The sequence below is a fragment of the Falco cherrug genome, chromosome 3 (genome assembly GCF_023634085.1).
Source record: "Falco cherrug isolate bFalChe1 chromosome 3, bFalChe1.pri, whole genome shotgun sequence".
NCBI classification, from domain to species: Eukaryota; Metazoa; Chordata; class Aves; order Falconiformes; family Falconidae; genus Falco; species Falco cherrug.
In genome coordinates, this window is record NC_073699.1 from 38,244,361 (window position 1) to 38,265,853 (window position 21,493).

Genomic DNA, 21,493 nt, shown 5'->3' on the forward strand with positions numbered 1-21,493 from the left:
TAATTCTTCGCTTCTGTAATACTAATTTTTTCTGTTCCCTGACTCGAACCCAGGTGTTATGTATCACACTGCACAAAAGCTGTTCGTGCAGATACAAGCTATGTTGAGAGTGGTTCAGCTCCCTATACATAAATAAAAAGGGTGTATGCGCGCATGTGTAAGAAGGTTTTTTTTCTCCTGGCTTATTATTTTTTTCATGTCCCAAGTATCAACTGCCTTTACAATTCTTGCTATTCATTACTGCATCTAAAAAATGGGTAGGGGAAAAGGCATTTACTTGAATGTGCTTGCAGGTCATGCATCTGGAAGATGCCCCATCCAGCTATTTGAGGCTGAGGAAAAGCAACGATGCTTCATTCGGAGCATGAGCTGCTGCTGCTGTGAGGAGACCATTGACAACAGGTTTAGGGTAGCAGGAGACAGTGCCTGCAACGCTGTCAATATCTAGATGCAAACATACTTTTACATGGATATCTGCATCCAGATCAGGGATGACTTCATATTTGGGGTGTTTGGGGCTGTGTTCAGGGAGACTCGGAGCATGTAACTGGTGCAGAAAGTGCTAATTGGTTCTTTCCCCCAGTATTAGCAATGGCAAGATGAAATGCTCTTTAAAGAAGGGGGAGAACTGGGGGGAGGAGGGAGTGTCATCTGTCTGAGTTGGTTATCATTCTGTTTATTATGGGCTGATGTGTCTGGAGATTAAATGGCTGGAGCATTATCTCATTTGGTCTGTTGTGGGTTTGGTTTTTTTTAATCAGCTGTCACTTTCAGCAGCATCTTCTCAGGTAGGGAAGGTCACCATAACTTTATGCCTTGAATCTTCCATATAAACCCTATCGTGTTACTAGAGAGGAAAAACAATGATTATTCAAGCACAGAAAGGCTCAGTGATATTGTTATTAAGAATAGGGTCTGTCAATCAGTAATCCCTGAACTGTAGAGCAAAATAAACAGGGCTTGGTTTGCTTTCACCTTGTGGAAATACGAGTAGATCTGACCCATGTTTCTTTGTAGCTCTGCCGTACTGAGCCTTGGGAAGTGCAGTTTTTCTCTAGATGATAGTGATGCCCGCTATAAAATAATGGGCAATCCAACAATTAAAAATAAAATGGAATGGAAAAGCTGAACTAAATGTACTCCAGATTAAAATATGTAGGGAAAATGATTCAACCTGCTTCATTTACCAGATAGCTCTGGTCAATGAGAAATACTTTGGTGGAAAAATGAGAAAGTCACAGAAAATAGTAAAATTCAATATAAAGACTCTGCCCTCCCTAATTTTATATGGAAAAACTGCAACAGGTTCCAATTTGTTCCTGAAAAATGGCTTTTACACATTCTCTTTTGTACCGGGAATATTTAATCCCTAATGATTGTCTGGTAATTCTGCATTTTTACTGCAAAAACTTTAATTACTTAACAGTGCATAATGATTACATATGTTGGTCTGACAAGACCAATGCCCACTTGAAAGGAATGAAACAAGACTGTCTCTCTCAGAGAATTAGACCAGATTCTAATGTAAAGTATCGTGCACATTTGGGCCATATTTTGTGGAGGGAGCTTAAACGACAGGAGCACCGAATGTCCTCATGCAGATAGTGTGAAAGCAGATCCAAACTTTTTGGAGAACTGCCCCCTGTAAACTTTACAGGCCTATCTCTGTGCATCCTGAAACTCCTAACATCAAATTACCGGCTATCCAGATAGCGCTCACTAAAGAGGATGCTTTTGGAAAACTTTTTTTTTCCCTTTTTTCTGGGCAGTGAATGTAATTATGCCAAATGTAGCTGGTGAGAATGGATGATTTCAGTTGAAGTTCCTGATTTGCATCATTGCAGGCCCAGCCCAGCGCTGCAATATGCTGTGTAAACTTCATTATAAGAGAAATCATTTAGCTTGTAAGAGTTAAGTGTGTGACCTTTAATTTATGCAATAGATGGAAAGTAAATTGTGTTACGGCATTTATTTCCTTAAGTGTAAATTTTTATTAGTTGTGTCTGAGTACCTCTCTTATAAAATTCATCATTTTGTTTATAGATTGGTTTCCAAAAGATGGAAGGAATGCAATTATGCCCTGTGTGTGGACTCATAATTTTTAACCCGGTATTTCAACTAAATTTAATAGAGATGAAGTGGTGTAAAAGAAGATTCATGTCCTGTGAATTTTACATTAAAAACAATGCCACATAGAACAAACACCACAGCCATGACCAGTTTGGAAAGATGAAGCTTTTTTTTTAACGAAACCAGTAGGAAAAATAGATCTGCCAGCATCTGAAAGCTCAGCTTTGTGTCATGCTATCCTGAGGTTTGACAATCAGAGGAGGAAAGAAACCACCTCTGCTTTGGAAGCCAAAAAAAAAAACCCAACCCAAAAAACCCAAACACCAAACCCCGTTGAAGAGCACTTTGTGATGATTTGATCTTTTCCTCATTTATTCAACAGCTTCATCTATTCCTTAACACACAGACTTGTCTGGTGCTTTGCCTTGAGGGACAGCGAATGCATTTTGCCTATATTTCTGTGCTGGCAAAAACTGAGTAAAAATAATCAAGTGGCTACACGTGAATATTGACCAGTAAATATAAATTGCACTTGTGGAAGGTGGTTGGTGTGCACAGACTGTGGCAGTCTCACAGTGCGGTTATAAGCAGTCTGAGAGGTCTTGTGGGTTTTGTGGTGTTTTGTTTTTTTTTTTTTTTAAGATTTAGCTCACACCAAAGCAAATGAATTGTAGAAGGATGGATAACATCATGAACATGCTTTCTCTGAGGTCATCTGCTTGCTTTGATCAGCTCATAGATGTTACTTTCTTCAGGCTGACACAGCTGCGATGGTCACTTGATTATTCTTGTTATTTGCATGAAAATTATAGCTAGTTACTTGATAAAGTCACGGTGACTGCCTTCTGCCCCTGGGGAAGTGCTGTGCTGTGCTCTATCTTGGAAATTTCACAGTCAGAGATCGCATCTGCAAGGATATAACTGAACCGTTGGTCTTGCTCCTCTTTGTTTCTCTCACTGGAGCCTCCCTCTGCCCTGATTGACAGACCAGGTCTTTGAAAATAACTTTCACTCGAAGGATTAACTCGCACTGTTTTCATGCGCTTTGCGTACACCTGTTTTGACTTGACTCAGCCAGGAGGAGTCTCTCGCTACAGCCCCATTGTGCTTTTGCAGCAGAGAGGTACCATCTGAGTGGGTCAGGTGGGATGCACTGGACTCCTCTTCCCTGCGTTTTCGGTGCTGGGTTTTCCCCCCAGAGGCTGTAGCTGTCTCTTCCCAACTTTTCCACTGGTTTCAAGGCCAAAACAGTTCAACACGCAGCTTTTATTTAAAATTAATAAAGGAACTTAACCGTTCTAGCTATGAGAAGTGTTTCATAGCACTGGTGTACATCAAAGTGTTTCTTCTCTGATGGGTCAGATTTTCTTACTCGGGTATTTCTGTATTAGGAAACACTGAATTCAGATGACGAATCACATGCTGTTGGTGTATTTCAGACTGGGAAGAAGACGATCTGATGCATTCTAAATAGATCTTTCTGCCAAAGAGATATAAATACACACTGCTTCTTCAATATTGTGGTCTCCATTCTTGATAATAAGCAATTGGGAATGGAGGGTGGGGGATTTGGCAGTTGTGCTGCTGCTCCCATAAACAGCAGGGATGGGATGGCTGCATCTTTTCAGCTTAGAACAAAAAGGCTGAAGAAAAGAAAGATGGTGGGTATGAAAAGCACAAAACCGTGGGTTCCAACTGATCCATTAGAGCTCATTGCTGCAAGAAGTGGCTAGTTTCTGAGCGTTTTTTCTTTGTTATTTCTGTCTGATGGTTTTTAAGATTAGTCTTTCAAATATGTATTTATGTACCATGTCACATCTGAAATATAACTAGTGTACTTCTCTGTTAGGATTGATAACTTTCTTCTGCGCCCTGTTGGAAATGCTTCTGTGAAAATGGTATCTCCTACTTGCTTGATGAAGAACACATTGATTTCATGATTTTCCTTGCCCTTATTACAATAATTTTTTTTACTCTTTTATTTCCATTTGTACTTAAATCTCTGCTCTGTAAGCAAAGGTGATATGTTTTTATGTGACTGTATGTTCGACTGAAGACCGTCTGTAGTTGAAGATGCAAATGGCTGTCCATTTATCTTCTGAACATGGGAATGTCTGATGGTTCAGCTTTCTGCTGACCCCTCTATCCCTTTTAGACCGTTTGCTTTTTCTGCTCAGCCCGAGCACTTGCTGCTGGAGCTTTCTTTTCAGTGGTGTCATTAAATTCCATGAATTTTCACCTCCTGCAGACTAATCACTTCAGAGCTTACGCTTCATCCATCTTGGCTAGAGCTCAGAAATGTCTGAGACTGGGCATTTGGAATGGTCCTGGATTTTAATAGAATAGATCCTGTAGTTTGGCATCCAGTGAACTCTTATGTGATATTAAAAATTACATAAGCCCCGCTCACTAAGAAAACAGACTGTATTTGATGCACAAGAGTTTCCATAGTCCTAATGGAAATGACATAAAGGTGATTCCAAAATTGTCCTGTAGGTCTGTAGAAAAGAGAGCAGTTTGTTCTACATGCTGTGTCAGAAATGTTGTACATACATTTTTCAGAGTCTTGGACAGAGATCCAGGTCCCAGACTCTCCTGAAATTAATCTCCCAGACATTTTGTTATGTTGTTTTCAGTTCTGTAAACTAACACAGGATAACCTTTATGCTATTAAAATTTCTTACAGTCGTGGATCTCTCTTTTATCCTGTTCTTCCCACACCAGACTCTCATCCTATAAAATTAGACCAGCCTTGCAGAAACATGCAGTGGGAGGAAAATGAGTTTGTGCTAGCATATTTCATGTAGTAATCTCATTAGCAGGTAGCTCTGTTATGGGTACATGACCAAGTTGTCTGCATTGCGCTTTCTTGATGCGTTTGTCCTAAACTATCTTCCAACATCTTCATCTCTTGTTCTTTTAATGATGGTGGGTGCATGTTGGTGTCCTCCTGAGCTGGTAGCCTCAGGTAGCTGGTAGGTAAGAAAATCAGTGGAAACAAAAACTTTAATGGAAGTTAGTTTTCTTGTTCCAGGTATTTAATTATGTATAAGCAGATTCTCGGTGCGCAAACCAGCTGTAACTTTTATATTTTATAGAAAAATCTGTATCGCTGAAAGTGCATTGGACCAAAGTGCAAGGAAGCCTGGTGCAACTTGTGTGTACGTAAATGATGGCTGTTAATTCTCCCTGGAATGTTTGTCCCAGCTTTTTGTCTCGGGCTATAGTGCTGGAAGTCAATGAGTGTCTTTGATAAAAGGAGGACTATCACAATCTGTTGTTTAGAAATCAATTAAAATGAGAACTTCAAAGCTTGTAAAAGGGTGGCTGGTATTCTTCTGGGACTGCAGGTTGCAATGAAAGCATGCAGGCTGTGCTACCCCCTAAACAGATCTTTTTATGGCATTTCTGGCACAAGTGAAGAATCCATTATCAGAAAATCCTGTGAGAACTAATGCTAAAAAGACTTCCAGCCTGGCTGACCAGTCCCCTGAGCTGCAGGTAATGCCTGAGTGATGCTTTGAACATATAAAATATTATATAAATGCCACATATTGTTAAGCTTTCTGTTACGTCTCTGTACTGTGGAATATATCCAATTTCACTTGAGCCTTGGGTAGCTTTTCAGTGCTAGTAAACATTGTCATGGCTCAAATTCTACCAGACAGCAGTCTGTAATCCTAGCGAGAGAAAAACTGACTGCTGGCTCGCCTGTGCCGCTCATCCCTGGAAGGGTGTTGGGCCAAGCCCAGCTGAGGCTTCTTGCTCTGGTTCCAGAGCCCGGGAGCCCTGGGGCTGGGAGCCACTGGGAGCCCTGGGGTGGGTGAAAGAGGCAGAGGAAAACCCGTGAGTAGAAGGGGGGTTTGAAGCCTTTGATCAAGAGAATAGATTTTTTGGCTGGAGGCGAAGATCTGGTAGGCCTTAGATGATCTGCTGGAAAATGATCCTTTCTGGAAGAATCAGGTAGTGATTCGGACAGGAAGGTGGGGGTTCTTGCGTGAAGGTACTAGCCTGTGGGGCAAGGATGCTGTAAGAACCAACAGCATTAATTTACTTGCCTTTGGCAGATGAAAAACTGAGGTGGGATGGGGTTGAATGGCAGGTGTAATCCTGTAACTGGGAAAGTATGTTTATCCTGGCTTATGAAATGCTTTTTTTTTTTTCTCTCCTGTATTCTTTAGTTGTTTAATCTGTGTGTAGGTGTCCTGTAACAAAACATTGCACAAGACTTATGATGTATTTGTGCTGTCACAGGCAGCAAACCTTGTTCCAAGGACTCCCTTTCCAGGGTTTGCAAGAAGGGAGACGCACCTTTTGCCTCTGTGGGAATTGCCTGGTGAAGCCGGAAAGAATCGTGCTGCAGGACAACATCAAATTCCTTCCGGTCTTCTACCGTGTAATGCTGGTTGTGGCCCACCAATTTCCCTGATTTCAGTGAAGCCTTTCGGTATTTACAGAAGCAGGTGGATGGATGTCTTCAAACATCACTAGAAGTTTTCCATTTAATCTGTTGTAAGCGATGCGAGGTGTGAAGTCTAGCATCTCTCCTGGGGTCACGGCAGTGTGGAGTTGCTTTTTTCAAGACAGTTTAAAGATGTTGAAGCTGTCTGGAAAGCTTCAAGTGTTGCAGCGTACAAAGCTGCACTTAAAAATACTCCAGTGGAGACTAACAAAAGCGTTTGCACCAGGGACTTCATTACCGAAAGGTTACTTATATAACTTTCTCCTTCCTTTGTGAGATGCCTGTAACTTTTATCAAGTAAATCATATCCTGAATGTCTTTTAAGATGTCAGCAGGATACAGGACTGAGAAGTGGCCGTAATCCTGAATGTGTGGCAGTTGCTTTGTGAGAATGGGAAGGTTTAATCTGCAGCCAAAGTAGCCTTTCTCTCCTACTTCTCTGATCCTTAGCTTGCATAAGCCACAGCCTGCTGTGCTGCTTTGGAATTTATTTAATAACTCAGTTGTTTGGACATGATTAAAAATTTAATGAATGGAATGAAGCAGTAATAAGATGAACAGCTCATAAAGGGTTTTAGTCTAAAAATACTGTTTCAGCTCAGCTAGTATGATGAAGACTGTGGTGGCAGTCACAGAGAAGTCCACTGCATGAACCTCTTGCAAGTTTTAGTGAGCTATTGCTGAGTGTGAGGCTCCTGTGTCACCTTGCTCTAGTTGATCTTTTAGAGATCATAGCAGGTCCTGTTTTTGCTGCTCGTGTTGCTTTGACTCCCTAGGGTTTCCTCTCTCAGTGCCTGGTGCGTAGCTCCAGAGAAAAGAGGTTTTAGGTTTTTTTAGATGGGATTGCATGTCTAATAGATGCTGTGTATGTTATTTCCAGCGTGATTGCTCAAAGAGGTTGAGCTTCCATGCTTTGCCTGCTTGCAGGGTTCAAGAGCTGAAGACTGTTTAGATTAAGATTTAGTGTTTTCTTAATAGAAAATGTTCAAGGCGTAAACTGCTGGCAGAAGCTGAGTAGTATTCTCTTCTGTGGCAGACAGGTTAAGGGAACTATCTTAATAAACAGGTTTTGTTCCTTTGCCTTCCTCTCAGCAGCAATAGCATCTGCAGTAGAGAATGCAAGGTTGGGTGGGTGAGTGTGGCTGTTTCTCGCACTTCCCCACCTGAAGTTTAAGTAGAGTTTGCATCTTTGCCCTTAGAGGGTAGATTTGTGTTGCATATAAACAGCATAATTAAAGTAGCATGGAAAAATGGAAGAGGAAAAAAAATATTTTTGAGCTATGTCATGTTGAAATAGTGAAGTGCACCTTTTTTCCTCCTTGTTATTTGCATGTGGAAACCCAACGTGGTATTTCTGTGGCTGCATTTCAGCTCTTTCAATGTGACCTTTCTCAGTGTAGAGTTGTATTATCAAAGCCCAAACATTCAGCTTTTAGATCAGTGTTGTGAAATCTATGCAACGCCTAGGTTTGTCCCATGTAGTGGAGCAAGATTCAGGCCAGTTCCAAGATCTTGAGGTATCTGCTTTATCCTGGTTTAGTCCCAGTCCTTGCTATTCATGGGCTGTGAGTGTCCTTTAAAGCAAAGCCGTGTCTTGTTTCCATGACAATACTTATACAATAGATGGCTTTGTTGTAGCATGTATATATGGATTTTTCATTTGTAATGTCTCTTTGCATCAATTCCTGGTATATTTAAGGTCTCCTTGAAGTACTGGGATCATCATGCTATTCTAGATAGAACTTAAATGAGCATTTCTGGATTGGCACAGTCCTAACCTTTGAGCAAAGCTTCACAGCATCTTGTCTAGCGAGAAGAGTGCACGAGGTGAATTTTTTTCCATTTTGCTGATGAGTCACGTGGAAGGACAGGAACATTCATGGCTTGATAGGTGGTGTCTCCAGGTTTCCCTGCATCCCCCATCTTGTTTTCTTCAACTAGAAGCTGGGGGTTGTTTGGAGCTGTGTACTCATGCTGATGATTGTGGCAGGTTTTTCATCAGTGAAGGATGGCCAGCAGCCACTGCAGCTGGAGACATGCTAAGTGGGTGGCTGGACATTTCTCTCTCCCTCTCAAATCCATAAGTCAGTGCCAAGGTCTCCAAGGTGGAGGTTAGTGATCTAAACTGGCAGGCAGGCTGCAAGTGCCCCTGTAGGGCTCGTCTTGCATGGCTTGGCAGCGTGAGAGGCGTACAGAGCAACCCAGCCACGTCTCATCTCAAAAGTGGACAGAATTACACCCACGTCCTTCAGGCCACATGCGCAGAAGTGACAGGCAAGTCACCTTCTGACTTGAATTGGAGATGTTTACTTCAAGTGACTAGTCTTTATATCACACGCAAAAGAACTCCTCGCTGGAAGTATGTGGGGTGTTTTTATTGATACGCTTTGGTTCTGCGGGCGTCTGGTGGTTCTGTAATGAGCCGATGGATCTGGAAGCAGCAGATGTTCTCCTGGTGGCAGTGACAAGGGGACTGCAGGGGGGCTCTGCTGCAGGCTCCCCCTCAACGCCCAAGTGTCCACCAGCACTAGGTGGGGTCACCTGTGCTTCTGCTTGGCTGGACCATGGAAAGCTCCACGGATGGTGATTCTGCAGGGTCTCGGGGAAGCCCATCAGCACGTTGTACTTCCCTTCTACTGAAGGATATTTTCTGGATACCCACTCTGAACTCTCTAAGTTAGGATTTTTGGCAGCTGCTTTTCTTTTTATTTTTCTTTTTTAAAAAAAACAAACCACACCAAACCCTAGTCTCATGGGCATTTCCCCTCTCACCTTCCCTGCCTGCCTTAACCTTAGCTTGCATAAATGTCCTTTTAATGTCCATCACAGGTTGGGATGTATGAAAGAAAAGATAGGGCAGGTCTGAGCACCCAGATCTACATAATCTACCTTTTAAGTAACAGACAAGGACTTGAAATCAGAGTAAGGTCCCTGAAATCAGAATAAGCTTTTGCTTCAGAATGTATTCAGGCATTGGGGAGATTCCATGTGGGGCTAAAAACTTGTTCGCTGAGATGAGTGCGTGTTATTGCATAGCTTGCAAAACTTGCCACAAGCATAATTTTGCAAGATAGGCACCGGTGAATTCAGGAACCAGGACTGAGCCCTAGGCATGTTTTTGTGACATAATTAGATTACTATTGCCTTGTTTTCTGCAAGGAGGATAAAATTACCTTCTAGATTATTTTTTTTTAATCAGTTATGACCGCAAATTAATAATGAATCTGTAGTGCCAGAAGCAGAAGACTACCTAATTGCTACGGCAGCTCAGTGGACTCTTTCCGTGGTACCATGGCTGAAACGTGTTTGCTTTCTGGGTATTGATAGGAGGTGCCCACGCTGCGAGCTCAGCATTCCTGGTTGCTTTTACTATTGGCCGTTCGATGGTATATATAGCATTTCTCCTTGCCTGTTCTCAAGGGTGCTTCCCCACAAACTGTGTGATATCAGGGATTAGTTCATGTGCTGCTCCCTAAGGGTGATGTCCTGCTCAGTTATGCCTACGGTATTGGCCGTGATGTGGGATCAAGTAAGCAAGCTTCCTAAAGGAGGTACAGAAAGCTAACTGTAAGAGGGAATAAATTAGAAGGAATACATTATGCAGGCAGATGAGAAAGGAAAACAGTCATTTGTCCATGCATCTTTGTGGGAGTGAGCCAGACCTTCTGTGGTTTGAGTGGAAGCTGAAGTAACTGGAATCTGTGAGTTAATGGTTTCTGGCCCTCCTTCTGAGAGAATGGGTTACTCATGGTTTAACCTTGATACTTCTGGGCGCTAACTCCGGCAGTCTTGCTTGAGAAGATGGGTGGGCTGCTGCTTGGAGCAGGAGTGTGGGGTGTGATCCCCTGCGGCCCCTCCAAAGGCTTCTGAAAGCCAGGAGTGAGGGGTGGGGGAGAAGTGTGGAAGCCGCTAGAAGAAAGAAAATCAAGCTGCCTGTGATGCTGGTGGGAAGACTTGGCAGGTCCGTGTGTCTGGGCACAGAGATCAGGCAGTGCTGTAGGTGAGACACGAGGAGCACCAGCAGCGCAGGGATCCCCGCGGGCTTGGGCTGCTGCCCTGTGCTTTGCTACCTGCTGCTTCCAGAGAAGCGGCTGAAAAAAACCTAGGCATGATGTGTTGTGGTGAATGCCTTTCTTCTGCTGAGAAATATTTATTAAAACAGATGTAGTTGGCTACGATTTCTGTTTCTGGGTAATCAGCCAATAGCTAGAGAAGATCAATAAGTGGATAAACAATGTGGTCTCTAAAGTTGGACACGGGGTTTTTTTAAAGAACAAAGAGCGTTCCCTGGCCAGGGACACTCTCCAGCAAAATGCAGAGCGGATCAACGCTGGCACCCAGTGTCTAGATGGAATCAGTTCGAATCAGGGTTTGCACGTCTGACACCCTTTTTTCACACGGATCCTTGGCTTTCTGTCTTGGTGTGCACAGTGGAGCAAGCTGCTTCATCTGGGACAGCACCCGAACTCTCTGGGGCTGCAGTTTTGATTCTGCTTTCATTTGGTTCCTGCAGTTGTCTTCTGGTGCTGATAACCACTGCAATATTGCTTTTCTTGGCTTGTCTTTTACGTTACAAAAAGATGCAGGTCTTTGTTTCCCTTGGAATGGTTAACCTCAGTTCAGGGAGGAAGATGGAGAAAACAAATGTAAAACCACCCTCCTCCCTGGGGAAGTTGGTTTTTTTTTCCAAGTTACTCTGCAGCTGTTAAATGCCAGTTCAATGAAGCCTTTAAACATACACTTAAATCCATTCCTGCTAAGCAAAACACTTAACCATATACTTTAAATTAAGCTGTTGTGGCACTGAAAAGCAGCAGGACTAGAGATAAAAGATAAAGCACGTTCTCAAGTACCTCGCTGATTAGGCTGCTGATGCAGGAGAGCATCCCAGGTTGGGAGGGGATGTGAGGACCACTGGTTCTGCAAAGTGAGCACCTACTGGTGTCTGAGCATCTGCCAGTCTGATGTTGTTCTTCAGGGCCTGGCAAAAGATTTCTGTAGCCAGGCTTCAGTATCTGTATCTTCATTCTAGCCAGGCTTCCTCTACTGTGCTCAGCAAGTAACAACATTTATTTGAAAGTATAAAAAAAAATAATAAATGAGCAGTGTAAAGTCCCAAATGTTAAGGATCCCTGCTCGCTGCATCTCTGAAGATAGGAGGGATTGTTTGTTGCTGTATCTCCTGTGATGTTACTGCTTTCATGTTTTGAATCTTTTGCTATTTCTGTAGTGGGATTACTAAATCAAATCTAAAGTAATCCTCTCTCAGCTCACATGGTACTCTTGGAAGTTTCACTGAAGTTGCTGTAGCACATTTCCAGGAAGGTAAATTGAAAACTGAAAATTAATTTCAAAAAAAGCCCTAGAACTACTACCACAAAGATGATGGATGGTGAACCATTCTGGTCTGTTTTTATCCAAAAGTAACTATCTGGCTGTTTTTTAGTGAACAAAAAAATATTAGAGGGGAAAAAATAATTTCCATTTAGCTTTATCTTTGGCTGTGCTGGAAATGAATCATGACATAAAAAAGGATAAAACGAAGTGAAAAAGACACCATTTATTTCCTTTTCTGTAGCACACACTGGACACTTATTCTGAAGGTTAAAACTCTGCTGAATGAAAACAGATTGCACTAAAACACTGGTGAAAGATATTTGAGGGTCATGGAGTATCCCTGTGTACTTGGCCTAAAAGTTATAGATGAAGAGGGGAGAGGACACCGGTCTGCGTGGATCTCCCCGTCCCACTGGCGTTGGCATTTGTGCTGGCCAAAGGCGCGCTGTCGTGCACCGGTGTTGGGGTTGCTTCTGACGCTGTGATGGCAGTCTTGGAGGTGTCCTCTTAAAGAATCCGTTTCTTGCCTTGAATTTCTAGGAAGGCAACAAATACAGTGCAGATTGTCTTAGTGAAATACCGCCCTGCTCAGCCTGGATCTCTAGCAGCAGAGACCTTTCTGTTTATTCCCTTGGAAGTCAAGACATCAACTACCACTGCAAGTGCAGGATAATGGGAAGACAGATGAACAAAGCATCGTGGAGATTAATTTGGAAATGAGCGTGTGGTGATGACTGAGCCAAGTAGTTTAGCTCAATGCTTTTGTTATTTTTCTTGGTCTGTGTAGCATCCTTTTGTTGGGATTTATAAGTTAAGTGTAATCTCACTAAGAAAGGAAAGGAGGAAGGAATTCCAGATGCAGAAGGAATGGCTTGGAGAAATGTGTCTCTGCAGAGCCGGTGAAAGTAGCTAGTGCTGTGGCTCACCAGTGGTTTTGAAAGCACAGTTATATCAAAATTGATTCTTGGACTCTGAGCTAAAAGAGACTATAAATTCAGTCTGCACAGACTCTGCTCTGGTGAGTTATGTTTCTTGCTTACGTGGCAGGAAGGATTAAAATTGCGTGATCTCATTCAGGGAGCACCAAAGCAGCAGAAGTGACATCTCCATGCTGATCGGTGAAGGAGGAGCGCGCAGAACTGGGTGGCAGCTGTGGCTGCCCAGCAGAGGAGCTGGGCTGGGCCTGGTGGACCGTGTGTAACTTGGAAATTCACCTGGAGGACTGAGAGTCCTCAGCGAGTCTGGGTCAGACTGTAAAACCTGGGCTAAGCTGACATTTATCCCAGCTATAATAATGTGTGTCAGAAATATCTGGAATGGTTTCCTCGTTGCATCTTGGTTTTTTGGAAACGCTTTCTGCACAATTGTTCTGTATTCACAGAACAAACCAAGACCTTTATCTTGATCTAAATGGGGCCTTAAGCCCAGTCCTGCCAGTCTAGCTGGGTTTTTATCTTGACAGTTGGTGCGCTGGAGGCAAAAACCCCTGTGGACTCAGAATGCTGTCTTCTGTTACGCTGTAGCCACAGAAGGAACAACCCTTGCTTGGGTCATTTAATTTCAAATAAAGCAAAATGGTGCATTTGAAGCACCAAAACAATATCTGGAAACATCTGAATCTGTTCTGTAAAGCTCTTTCACGCATGCGGAGAGAAGTCTTGCCCAGGTTGTTTGCTGAATTTAAGTAGAACTGATAGGTTTATGATTCTGGTAGGCAGTTGAGTAAAAATTTAGTAAGCCAGCTGAGAAGTTGAGAAAATTTGTGAAGCTATGTTTTAAGCATATCAAATATGCATAATCTCATTAAAAGTGGTCTGTCTTCCTAACTCACACAGCTGCTTAGACTGCACTGTGCCCAAAATAATTGAAGGGCTGTTCAAGAAGATTTTACAAGATTGTAGGATATATTTACACAGTAACAACCTCTACAAACTTAGGAAGTGTGTATTTAGAGATGGATAGGAAGAATACATTTTCCATTAAATGCCTTTTGCAATGAAAAATTTTCAAGGAATTAAAAACTCCCCTTCAATTAAAAAAAAAAAAAGCCAAAATCACCATACCTTTGGCTAGATCTTCAGCTACTCTAAGTTAGTGTTCAAGGAAAAATCTACACAGACATGAGTGGCCCAATTCTGAGTTGTGATTAAAGCAAGCCTAGTGGTACCCACATCTGTGTAAATTTCTCCTTTAAAATTAGGTTAGTCCTGTAAAAAAAAAAATTATATATAGTTAAGAAATCTAATTATAGCACTGAGTCAAAATTCTTGAGCGTATTCGCTGTCCCCTCCTGCATTCTTTCTAGTACGACAGCAGCTTTCATGGACCAGATCAGGCTCTGATGGTGAACGTGGCTGAGAACTTGGCATTAGGAGTTGCTTCTTTGAAAACGTTGTTGTGTTTGCTGTTGGGGGTGTGTGTTTAGGGGGTCTGTGTAGACCTGAGCTGCAGGAATGCATGGTTGTAGTTAGGAGCAAGTGTTTGGCCAAGAGCCCCTGTGCCCTTTGACCCCGCGGGGTTCGCATCCAGTGGCTGGGTTGCTTGAGGATGTCTCGTGGTAGCGGTGCGGGACCTTATTTGCAAAGATGCTTGGAATGGTTGCCCAGGGCCAGCAGCAGCAGCAAACAATGTTTTAACACGTCATGCAGGAGATAGCTGCCCCTCTGGAGTTAAGTCTGTCTTAAGGATAAATTGCCTCTTCAGATCCCCGTGTGTTGCTGAAGCAGCTGATGACCTTGCTCTTGCTCTGTCTTGCTGCTGGGCGTGTGGTCTGAGTTCGCTGCCCCAGAATCTTATTTGCATCTGTTTCTCTCTAGCATCTGCAAGGGCACTTACTCATGAGAAATTACATTTGAACATACCAGTAAACTGGTGAATTGTGCTTATCCTCTCTGGCTAGGATCCATTCATCCTCTGAAAAGCATTTGCATTCTGCTCGACGGGGGGGGGGGGGGGCGGTGTTGAAATAGCCCTTTTACTTTTTTTCGTGGACCTCCTTTGGAGGTTCCACTGTGAATCTTGTGGATGATGCCTTGAAGTTTGAAGGGTTTTCTGGTGCTTGGACTAGACGAGAGATCTTTCAGCCTAAATTTATTGAGGATTCTAACTGTACTTCAGTGTCTGAAAAACTGCAATTCACTGACATTATAACTGCAGCAGATAAACAACTTTGTCGTAAGAGAATACCAGGAATAGAGCATTATGCTTGGATTTCAGCGGCCTTTTTCAGTCCTAGTTTTGGCTGCTGGAATGGTCCAGAAGCAGTTGCATGTGTGCCTACAGGTCTGGGGATTTTTATCCTATTTTTTTCTGTCTTGCTGGGAGCTCCGCCATAACGAGCGATGTGCCATCCCCAACTAAGCACAGCAGCGGTTGCGAAGGGCCGTGGTCTCTGCTGAGGCTCAGAGGTGCCGGTGCAACCTGCGCGGTGTGTTAATGCCACACAAACAAGACGTTATAGCCTGGGGTGTTCCTATCACCATCGCTTGCCATCTGTCACTGGGAAGCCTGTGCCTGCCCGTGCCTTCTGCTTGCTCGGGTGGCTGGCTGTGCTGGGACAGCAGATGGCCGGGGGAGAGAAGAGCTGGCATGTGTATTTGTCTGACTTTGTCTTTCAAGTTTCATGAGTTAGAGACTGCAGGTTTCAGCTCTGCTGAGAAAACCTGACAGCACAAGACCCCAAGTCCTGAATGGGTCTAAAAGCTGAAGGGTCCTCTCGAGCAGGCCTGCAGCGCCATCCTGCCCTTTCCTTAGGTGCCAATGACCCATTGCACTTAACTCCTGTTCTCACCTGTGTTAAATTTCAGTTTGGAAGGTTTTTTTTAAAAAAAATATTTGTAATGAAAATAAGTGTTCGTGATGTAAAGCCCCAAGCCCCTTGACTAAAGCATCTGAAATGCTCAGTAATACATGTTGTAAAGTTAACCGGCTTTTCTTAGCAGCTTTCCAAATAAATGCTGAGCTGATGCTGCATGTACAAGAGCAGTGAGCTGCCCCAATGCTGGTTACATTAATTCTTGGTTTCCTTTATCTTCCTGCCCATGTTTTCTTTAGATCCTCCTCCTTTAATTGCTCTAACTGCACCTGCTGCTAAAAGTCAGGTTGTAAAAACGAAGGAACCTGCAGCAAAGTTGAAATCCAGTGTATGACCAGGCAAATGCCCAGGAAACGTGCCTGCTAGGTTTTTGAACAAAGCGTTAAATTTTTACCACTATGGTTCTGGTAACCGCATACTTCCTTAAGAAAACAGAGTCAACAAAGACCCATGAGGCAGATGTGTGGGAACTCCACTCCTTTTCTATTACATATATATATACACACATATATATATATATATATATATATATACACAGTGTTTGTACTCTTAAGTCCTATTGTCCCGGGATGTTGGGGATGTTTCTGTGGCTGATGAAGGTGCTGAGATCTACGTGAGGTGGAGACCAGCCTCTCCCCGCTGTGACGTGAGGTTTGCAAAACCCTCTCAGTCGCTGCCTTTCTGCTGGTTTTCCTCCAGCTTGGCTGGCTGCGCGGATGTGAGGAAACTTGTGGGAAACACTGGGGAGGATCCTGCTCAGGAATAAAGGGGTGAAACAGAAAACTTGGCCAAGAGCATGTGAGGAAAGTGTGTCTTGATAGCGAGAGGCATTACGCCGATAGCTGCCTCCCCAGGGAGGTGGTGGAAACTGTCACTTCGGGTGTTTAGAGTGAGACTAAACAAATCACAAGTAAGTGTACAGTGGGGAATAAGCTGGCACTTGCCAGGGGACACTGGCTGACCTAATAGGATTTTGCATCCTGCAATGTATTTGTCTCTTAATAATAGTATGTAGTAAAACACATCCTGACAAAAGCAATGGGTGTTTTAAAGCTTTGCTTTGAATTCGGGCTCATTCTTTTTTTCATGTACTGCTTTGCACATTCCAACAAAATCTGGTAACTTGCGTTCTCTTTCCAGCTGATGATGCTTGTGGAGGGACTTTGCGGGGACAGAGTGGAATTATCTCAAGCCCTCATTTTCCTTTGGAGTACGGCAGTAACGCGGACTGCACGTGGACTATCCTTGCTGAACCTGGAGACACTATTGCTCTGGTTTTCATGGATTTTCAGCTGGAAGATGGATACGATGTTTTAGAAGTTGCTGGAACGGAGGGATCTTCACCCTGGTAGGTTGCTGCTGGCCATACTTCGTTATTATCTGTATAGTCGTGTCGTACCTGCTGGTGTTTGTGTGCGTAGATCCAGACTTCACAGGGTGTTGGGAGTGAAGAGGGTTTGTGCCAGAATGAGGGTAGTTTGTGGTTATCCCCAGGCACAGGTTGTTGCTGCCTTCTAATGAAACTCCCTGGGATGCTTATTTGCTTGGTAAACTTTGCAGTGGCTGTTTTAATCTACTTTAAATCATATTCTCTGCAATAAGATTTCATAGTTTAGTTGGTTAGAAGAAATAAAGAATTAAAAAAAAAAAAAAACTCACCACGGAAGACCCAATACTTCAAAACCCAGGAAACCCTGCTCAAACCTTGTTTTTCCTGAATTGTTTTCTGATTATTGCTAAATATGTTGCTGACAGGTTGGCTTTACTGTTAATGAACTTTTGGCAAATGTTTCTAGAGACAGTCTGTCCTTTAGACAGAAGGCTGCGTATAGAATTTCAATACCTCTCATCCCATCGTTAGAGCACTGCTTTCAGAAATATTGCTTTTATGTATAATAAATGCCACACTGATATTTTTTTCCCCCAGATATAAAAGAGCTACCCAAATGATCAGTGCTGTGTAGTCTGAAGTGAGAGCTTCCAGAAGGAATGTGATGTATTGCTTATGTTGCTTTTACAGCAAAGGACACCTCTGCCTCTAGTCAATCTAGACACTGTGATCTTCTGCACTGTGGTAGCACTTAACAAATGGTTAGAAGTCCTAACTAGCAGCAAATGGAAGGGAGTAGTCTTAAACCCAACATCCCTCCAGAAGGGAAGAATTAAGCGTTTGAAATAATTAGGTGTTGCCTGGGATTATCAGCAGGAAGTTAAATTACAATTATTTATGAGGATTCTGTCACAGCCACAAATAACATTCATTTAAGTGATTTATACTTGCCTGGCAATTATGGGGGAATAGGATTTGAATGTCTAGAATGTATTGATGTGAGAGAACTTGCCATTTACCATGTACCAGTTGTTTACTGTGCCCAGGACCCCTTTGAAAATTAGATGTTGCTGTTTCGTGGAAAAAAACCCTTGTTTATTAGCATGCATTAATATTTTAGGGCACTGTTAGATTTTAGCCATTACGTACTGCAGTGAGGATCAGTCATCTGTGGTGTGTGGTAAAGATGAATGTCGCTAGTTAAGAAACATTATTCAGCCTGGAGTTGTTGCCACTGCAGTGCTGTGCCTTGTCATATCAAAAATACAACAATGCCTGTCAGAGTGAACTGCTGGGGGGAAAAAAATAAATTAGTAAACTCCCCATAAATACAGCATGGTAGACCTTTAAAAATGGCAAATGTGTCTTAGAAAATTAAGCCCTTTGACTTTCAGTAGCACACGTACATGCACATGGATTCTTTTTAAAAAAGGAGATTTAGTAGCTATGGAGTTTTGAAGTTACAGACATGGGTTTGGGGGCCTTGTCAGAGGGAATAATGATGTATTTGCTTTCCTCCTTCCCCCTTGCCCCCCAGGTGCCCATGTGCTGCATCTTTAATGATGCCTTTCTTTCAAATGGATTTTCACTGGGAGTTGGATGAACTCTGCAAGCTGTAGCAGCAGTGGACTCCCGTTTGAATCGGCTGGTGGAGCAGCCCAGGTGAGCTGCGCTGTGTTAATGAGTGAAACAGGTCACACAAACACATTGCAGCCGGAAGAAGCTGTTCCTGCATTTTGAGGTTCATCCTGCATTTTTATAGTCCCGTGAAATACACATGGGCGAGATAAACATGGCAGTCAATTCAAAGGGATCTCATTTAGTATTCTTGAGAAGGAAACTTTTCAGTCCCATAAACAGAATTACAAAGAGTCTTGTTTTGAATTGCATTTTTCAAAGCCAGCCTTCACAACTCAAAGCTTGGTAATTAAATTCAGATGACTCATTTTTCCCATTTTTTAATAATTTTTGCCCATAGGGGGAAAAAACTGGAGCTCCTATCTCCTCTTTAAACATGTTGATATGATTCAGCTTGAAAATATAGCTAAAACCCTTTCCCCCCCCCCAAACCTAGTTTTAATTATTTGTAATGTGGCAGAGAGACTAGTGACCAAATAAACCATTCTATTGAAGTATCTTGCAGCTAAATATTTCATTTCCTAAGCACTATAAATAGTTTTAATCTTGTCCAGAGATGTACTCCAAAAAAAAAAAAAAACCAACCAAAACTAAATTTCATCTGGAGTGTAATTTGTACGTGTTTTCAAGCTGTGGAATGTTATCTAACGATGGTGTTTATGAGACCACAGCAGCAGTACAGCTCAGCGCAGCAAGCAGGCTTACTAAAAATCTCCTGTGTGGTCATTTACCCTCCCCTCTTTAAAAATAGATGCTGCTTTGCTTTTTTATGAGCCGGGTTCCCTTAACCCTCCTGCCTTGGGCGGTCACCCCGGTTGGATCAGCCGCGCTGCACGCTGATCTCGGCGCGCACAACTGCTCCCTGGGGAATCCCCCAACGGGTTGCGTTTGGTCCTTGACCTGCTGGATGCAAATCCTGCAGTAAAGTCTTGAAAGGGAAAGGGCATCGCAGGTCTAAGCATCCATACGTCAAGCCGAGCAATAGAGCTCAGTAGCTATTTGAGACGTATTAATAAAATAACACATTTACAGCTCTTCTAACCGCTATCGTGGTTTCTCTCAGGAGAGCTTGGGCCTAGATTTCCTTGACAGGTGAGAAATAAAACTCTACTGAGCGAAGAAGAGGAAGGGGAAAAAAAGTAGCAGTGTGAAAAAGAGCCTGTCAGATTGGAAATGACAATGGGGGGGGTCTCCAGGCTAAAAAGAAAAATGGGAAGGATGGCAGTAGCTGCCCTGTTCTCCTTGGAGGTTAGCTGGAGTGGCCATCCTTATCACATCCGTATCACATCCCTTCTCTACAAGGATGCACTGGAACTGGAGCAGGATACGCAGTGATGTGGTCTCTTGCATCGTTATCCCCAGACTTTTTCTTGTCTTCAAGGCTTGGGGTTCTTTCCCCCCTTATTTTCTACTAGCTCTGAGGGATCTGAAAGAACTAATTAATTTTTTCTCTATAATTACATGTAAAAAAAGAAACCCCCTGCAAGCAGCTTGGGCTGCAGCCCTTAAGGCGACTGAGCTCTGCTGATCATGTGCTTTGTGTCAGTGTCTGCTCGGAGCAGACTAAATCCCTTGGCTAACACCTCTCAGGAATATCTGTTGATTATGGCTGTTGTGGTACCCACTTTAAAGCTTTATTTGGTGGCAAGCATCCCCGTGGGTGCTCAGCTATGCTGAAAATACCAAAGTGTTTCAAGCTGAGCACCTAAACCATCCCAAGACTGTGATGATAAGGAAACCTCCAAGGTGGTCCTGGCTGGCACTGAACCTGCTCTGGGGCAGATGCCTCCCAGCCTCAGCTTCCCTTTAACAGCTCGGGGGTTGCTCTGAAGCTTTGGGTAGGGTTCGACTTGGTGTAAAATACTGTCTTTGATCCCCTGCCTGTTCTTCCGTGAGTCCTTAGAGAAGTTGCTTGGGGGATGCCTGGGGTGACAGGATGGGGACTCCAGCAGGGGTGGTGGGAGCCTGGGTACCACAACTCAGGACTGGTGGCCGTACCCTCCTGTCGTACCTCCATGCCTGCCCTGCCCCCCCCCCCCCCCCCCAAAGGTTTAGAGGAAGGAGCAGTGTGTGGTGCAGCAATAGCGTGGCTGCACTCTGAGCACACTTCAGAGGGGGTAACTTTTTACTTTGCCTGTGGTGGAAGAGGTCTGGATTTCCCGTGTTTGTGCCTGGCTGCTGCAGTTTACATGCAGACAATGAAAATGGGGTTGTCTGTCTCTTGCACTTCTGTCATCTGTTTAGATCCCACCTAGCTGGTCTGGGACCTGTATCTAATATTAGGTGTAATGGCTTGGATTACAATTATTAAAGCATTATGGTGCCGTTGTCAGAGAAGGTGGTGATGGAGGAGATGACTAATAATCCAGTTTATTTGTGTGTGTTTACAGGGATTGACTAAGATCAAATGTGCTTTTTGCTGGGTATGATGCAGATATTTAGAAAAGAAGGTTTTTGCAGCCATTCCAATACAGCTGAAGCGGGCAGAATAGGTAAAAGATCAAAGCCTTGTTCACAGGCTATGCAGAGCCGCCTGCAACTAAGTTCCGCTAGAGCAGGGATCTTCAAAGTTGTGGAAACGTAGGAAGACGGTCTAATATTTGCCATATAAAAAGCTTATTTTGTGCTGTTGATTTGGAAGACCGGGAGAAAGTGGAGATGCTGTAAGCTTCAGCCCATCTGCTGGCCAGGTCAGTGGCTAGCGATAGCCTTTCCCCTCAGACGATGTGTGGGGCTCCATAGCTGTTCATTCCACTGATGAAACTAGAAACCTCTGCTCCTGCCAGATGAATTAATTCTATGAGATAAATCTTAACAAGTATCTCGTTTGTCTGTGACAGCC

The 21,493-nt window shown here is 43.3% G+C and overlaps 1 protein-coding gene across 5 annotated transcripts in view; it reads left to right on the top strand.

Annotated features, from left to right (window-relative positions):
• LOC106630959 (CUB and sushi domain-containing protein 1) overlaps window positions 1-21,493 on the top strand; it is an 83,557-nt gene that overhangs the window by 22,106 nt on the left and 39,958 nt on the right. For 3 of the 5 annotated variants that reach the window (XR_008731543.1, XR_008731542.1, XR_008731544.1), the window contains 2 exons: window positions 16,824-17,031; window positions 18,551-18,675. Coding sequence is in view for 2 of the 5 variants with exons in the window: in XM_055706011.1 (XP_055561986.1) it covers window positions 16,824-17,031; window positions 18,551-18,632 (290 nt within the window). In the remaining 3 variants the exon portion in view is untranslated. Of the gene's footprint in view, window positions 1-16,823; window positions 17,032-18,550; window positions 19,415-21,493 lie in introns of those variants that run through there. The other 2 variants (XM_055706011.1, XM_055706012.1) reach the window with 2 other exon arrangements.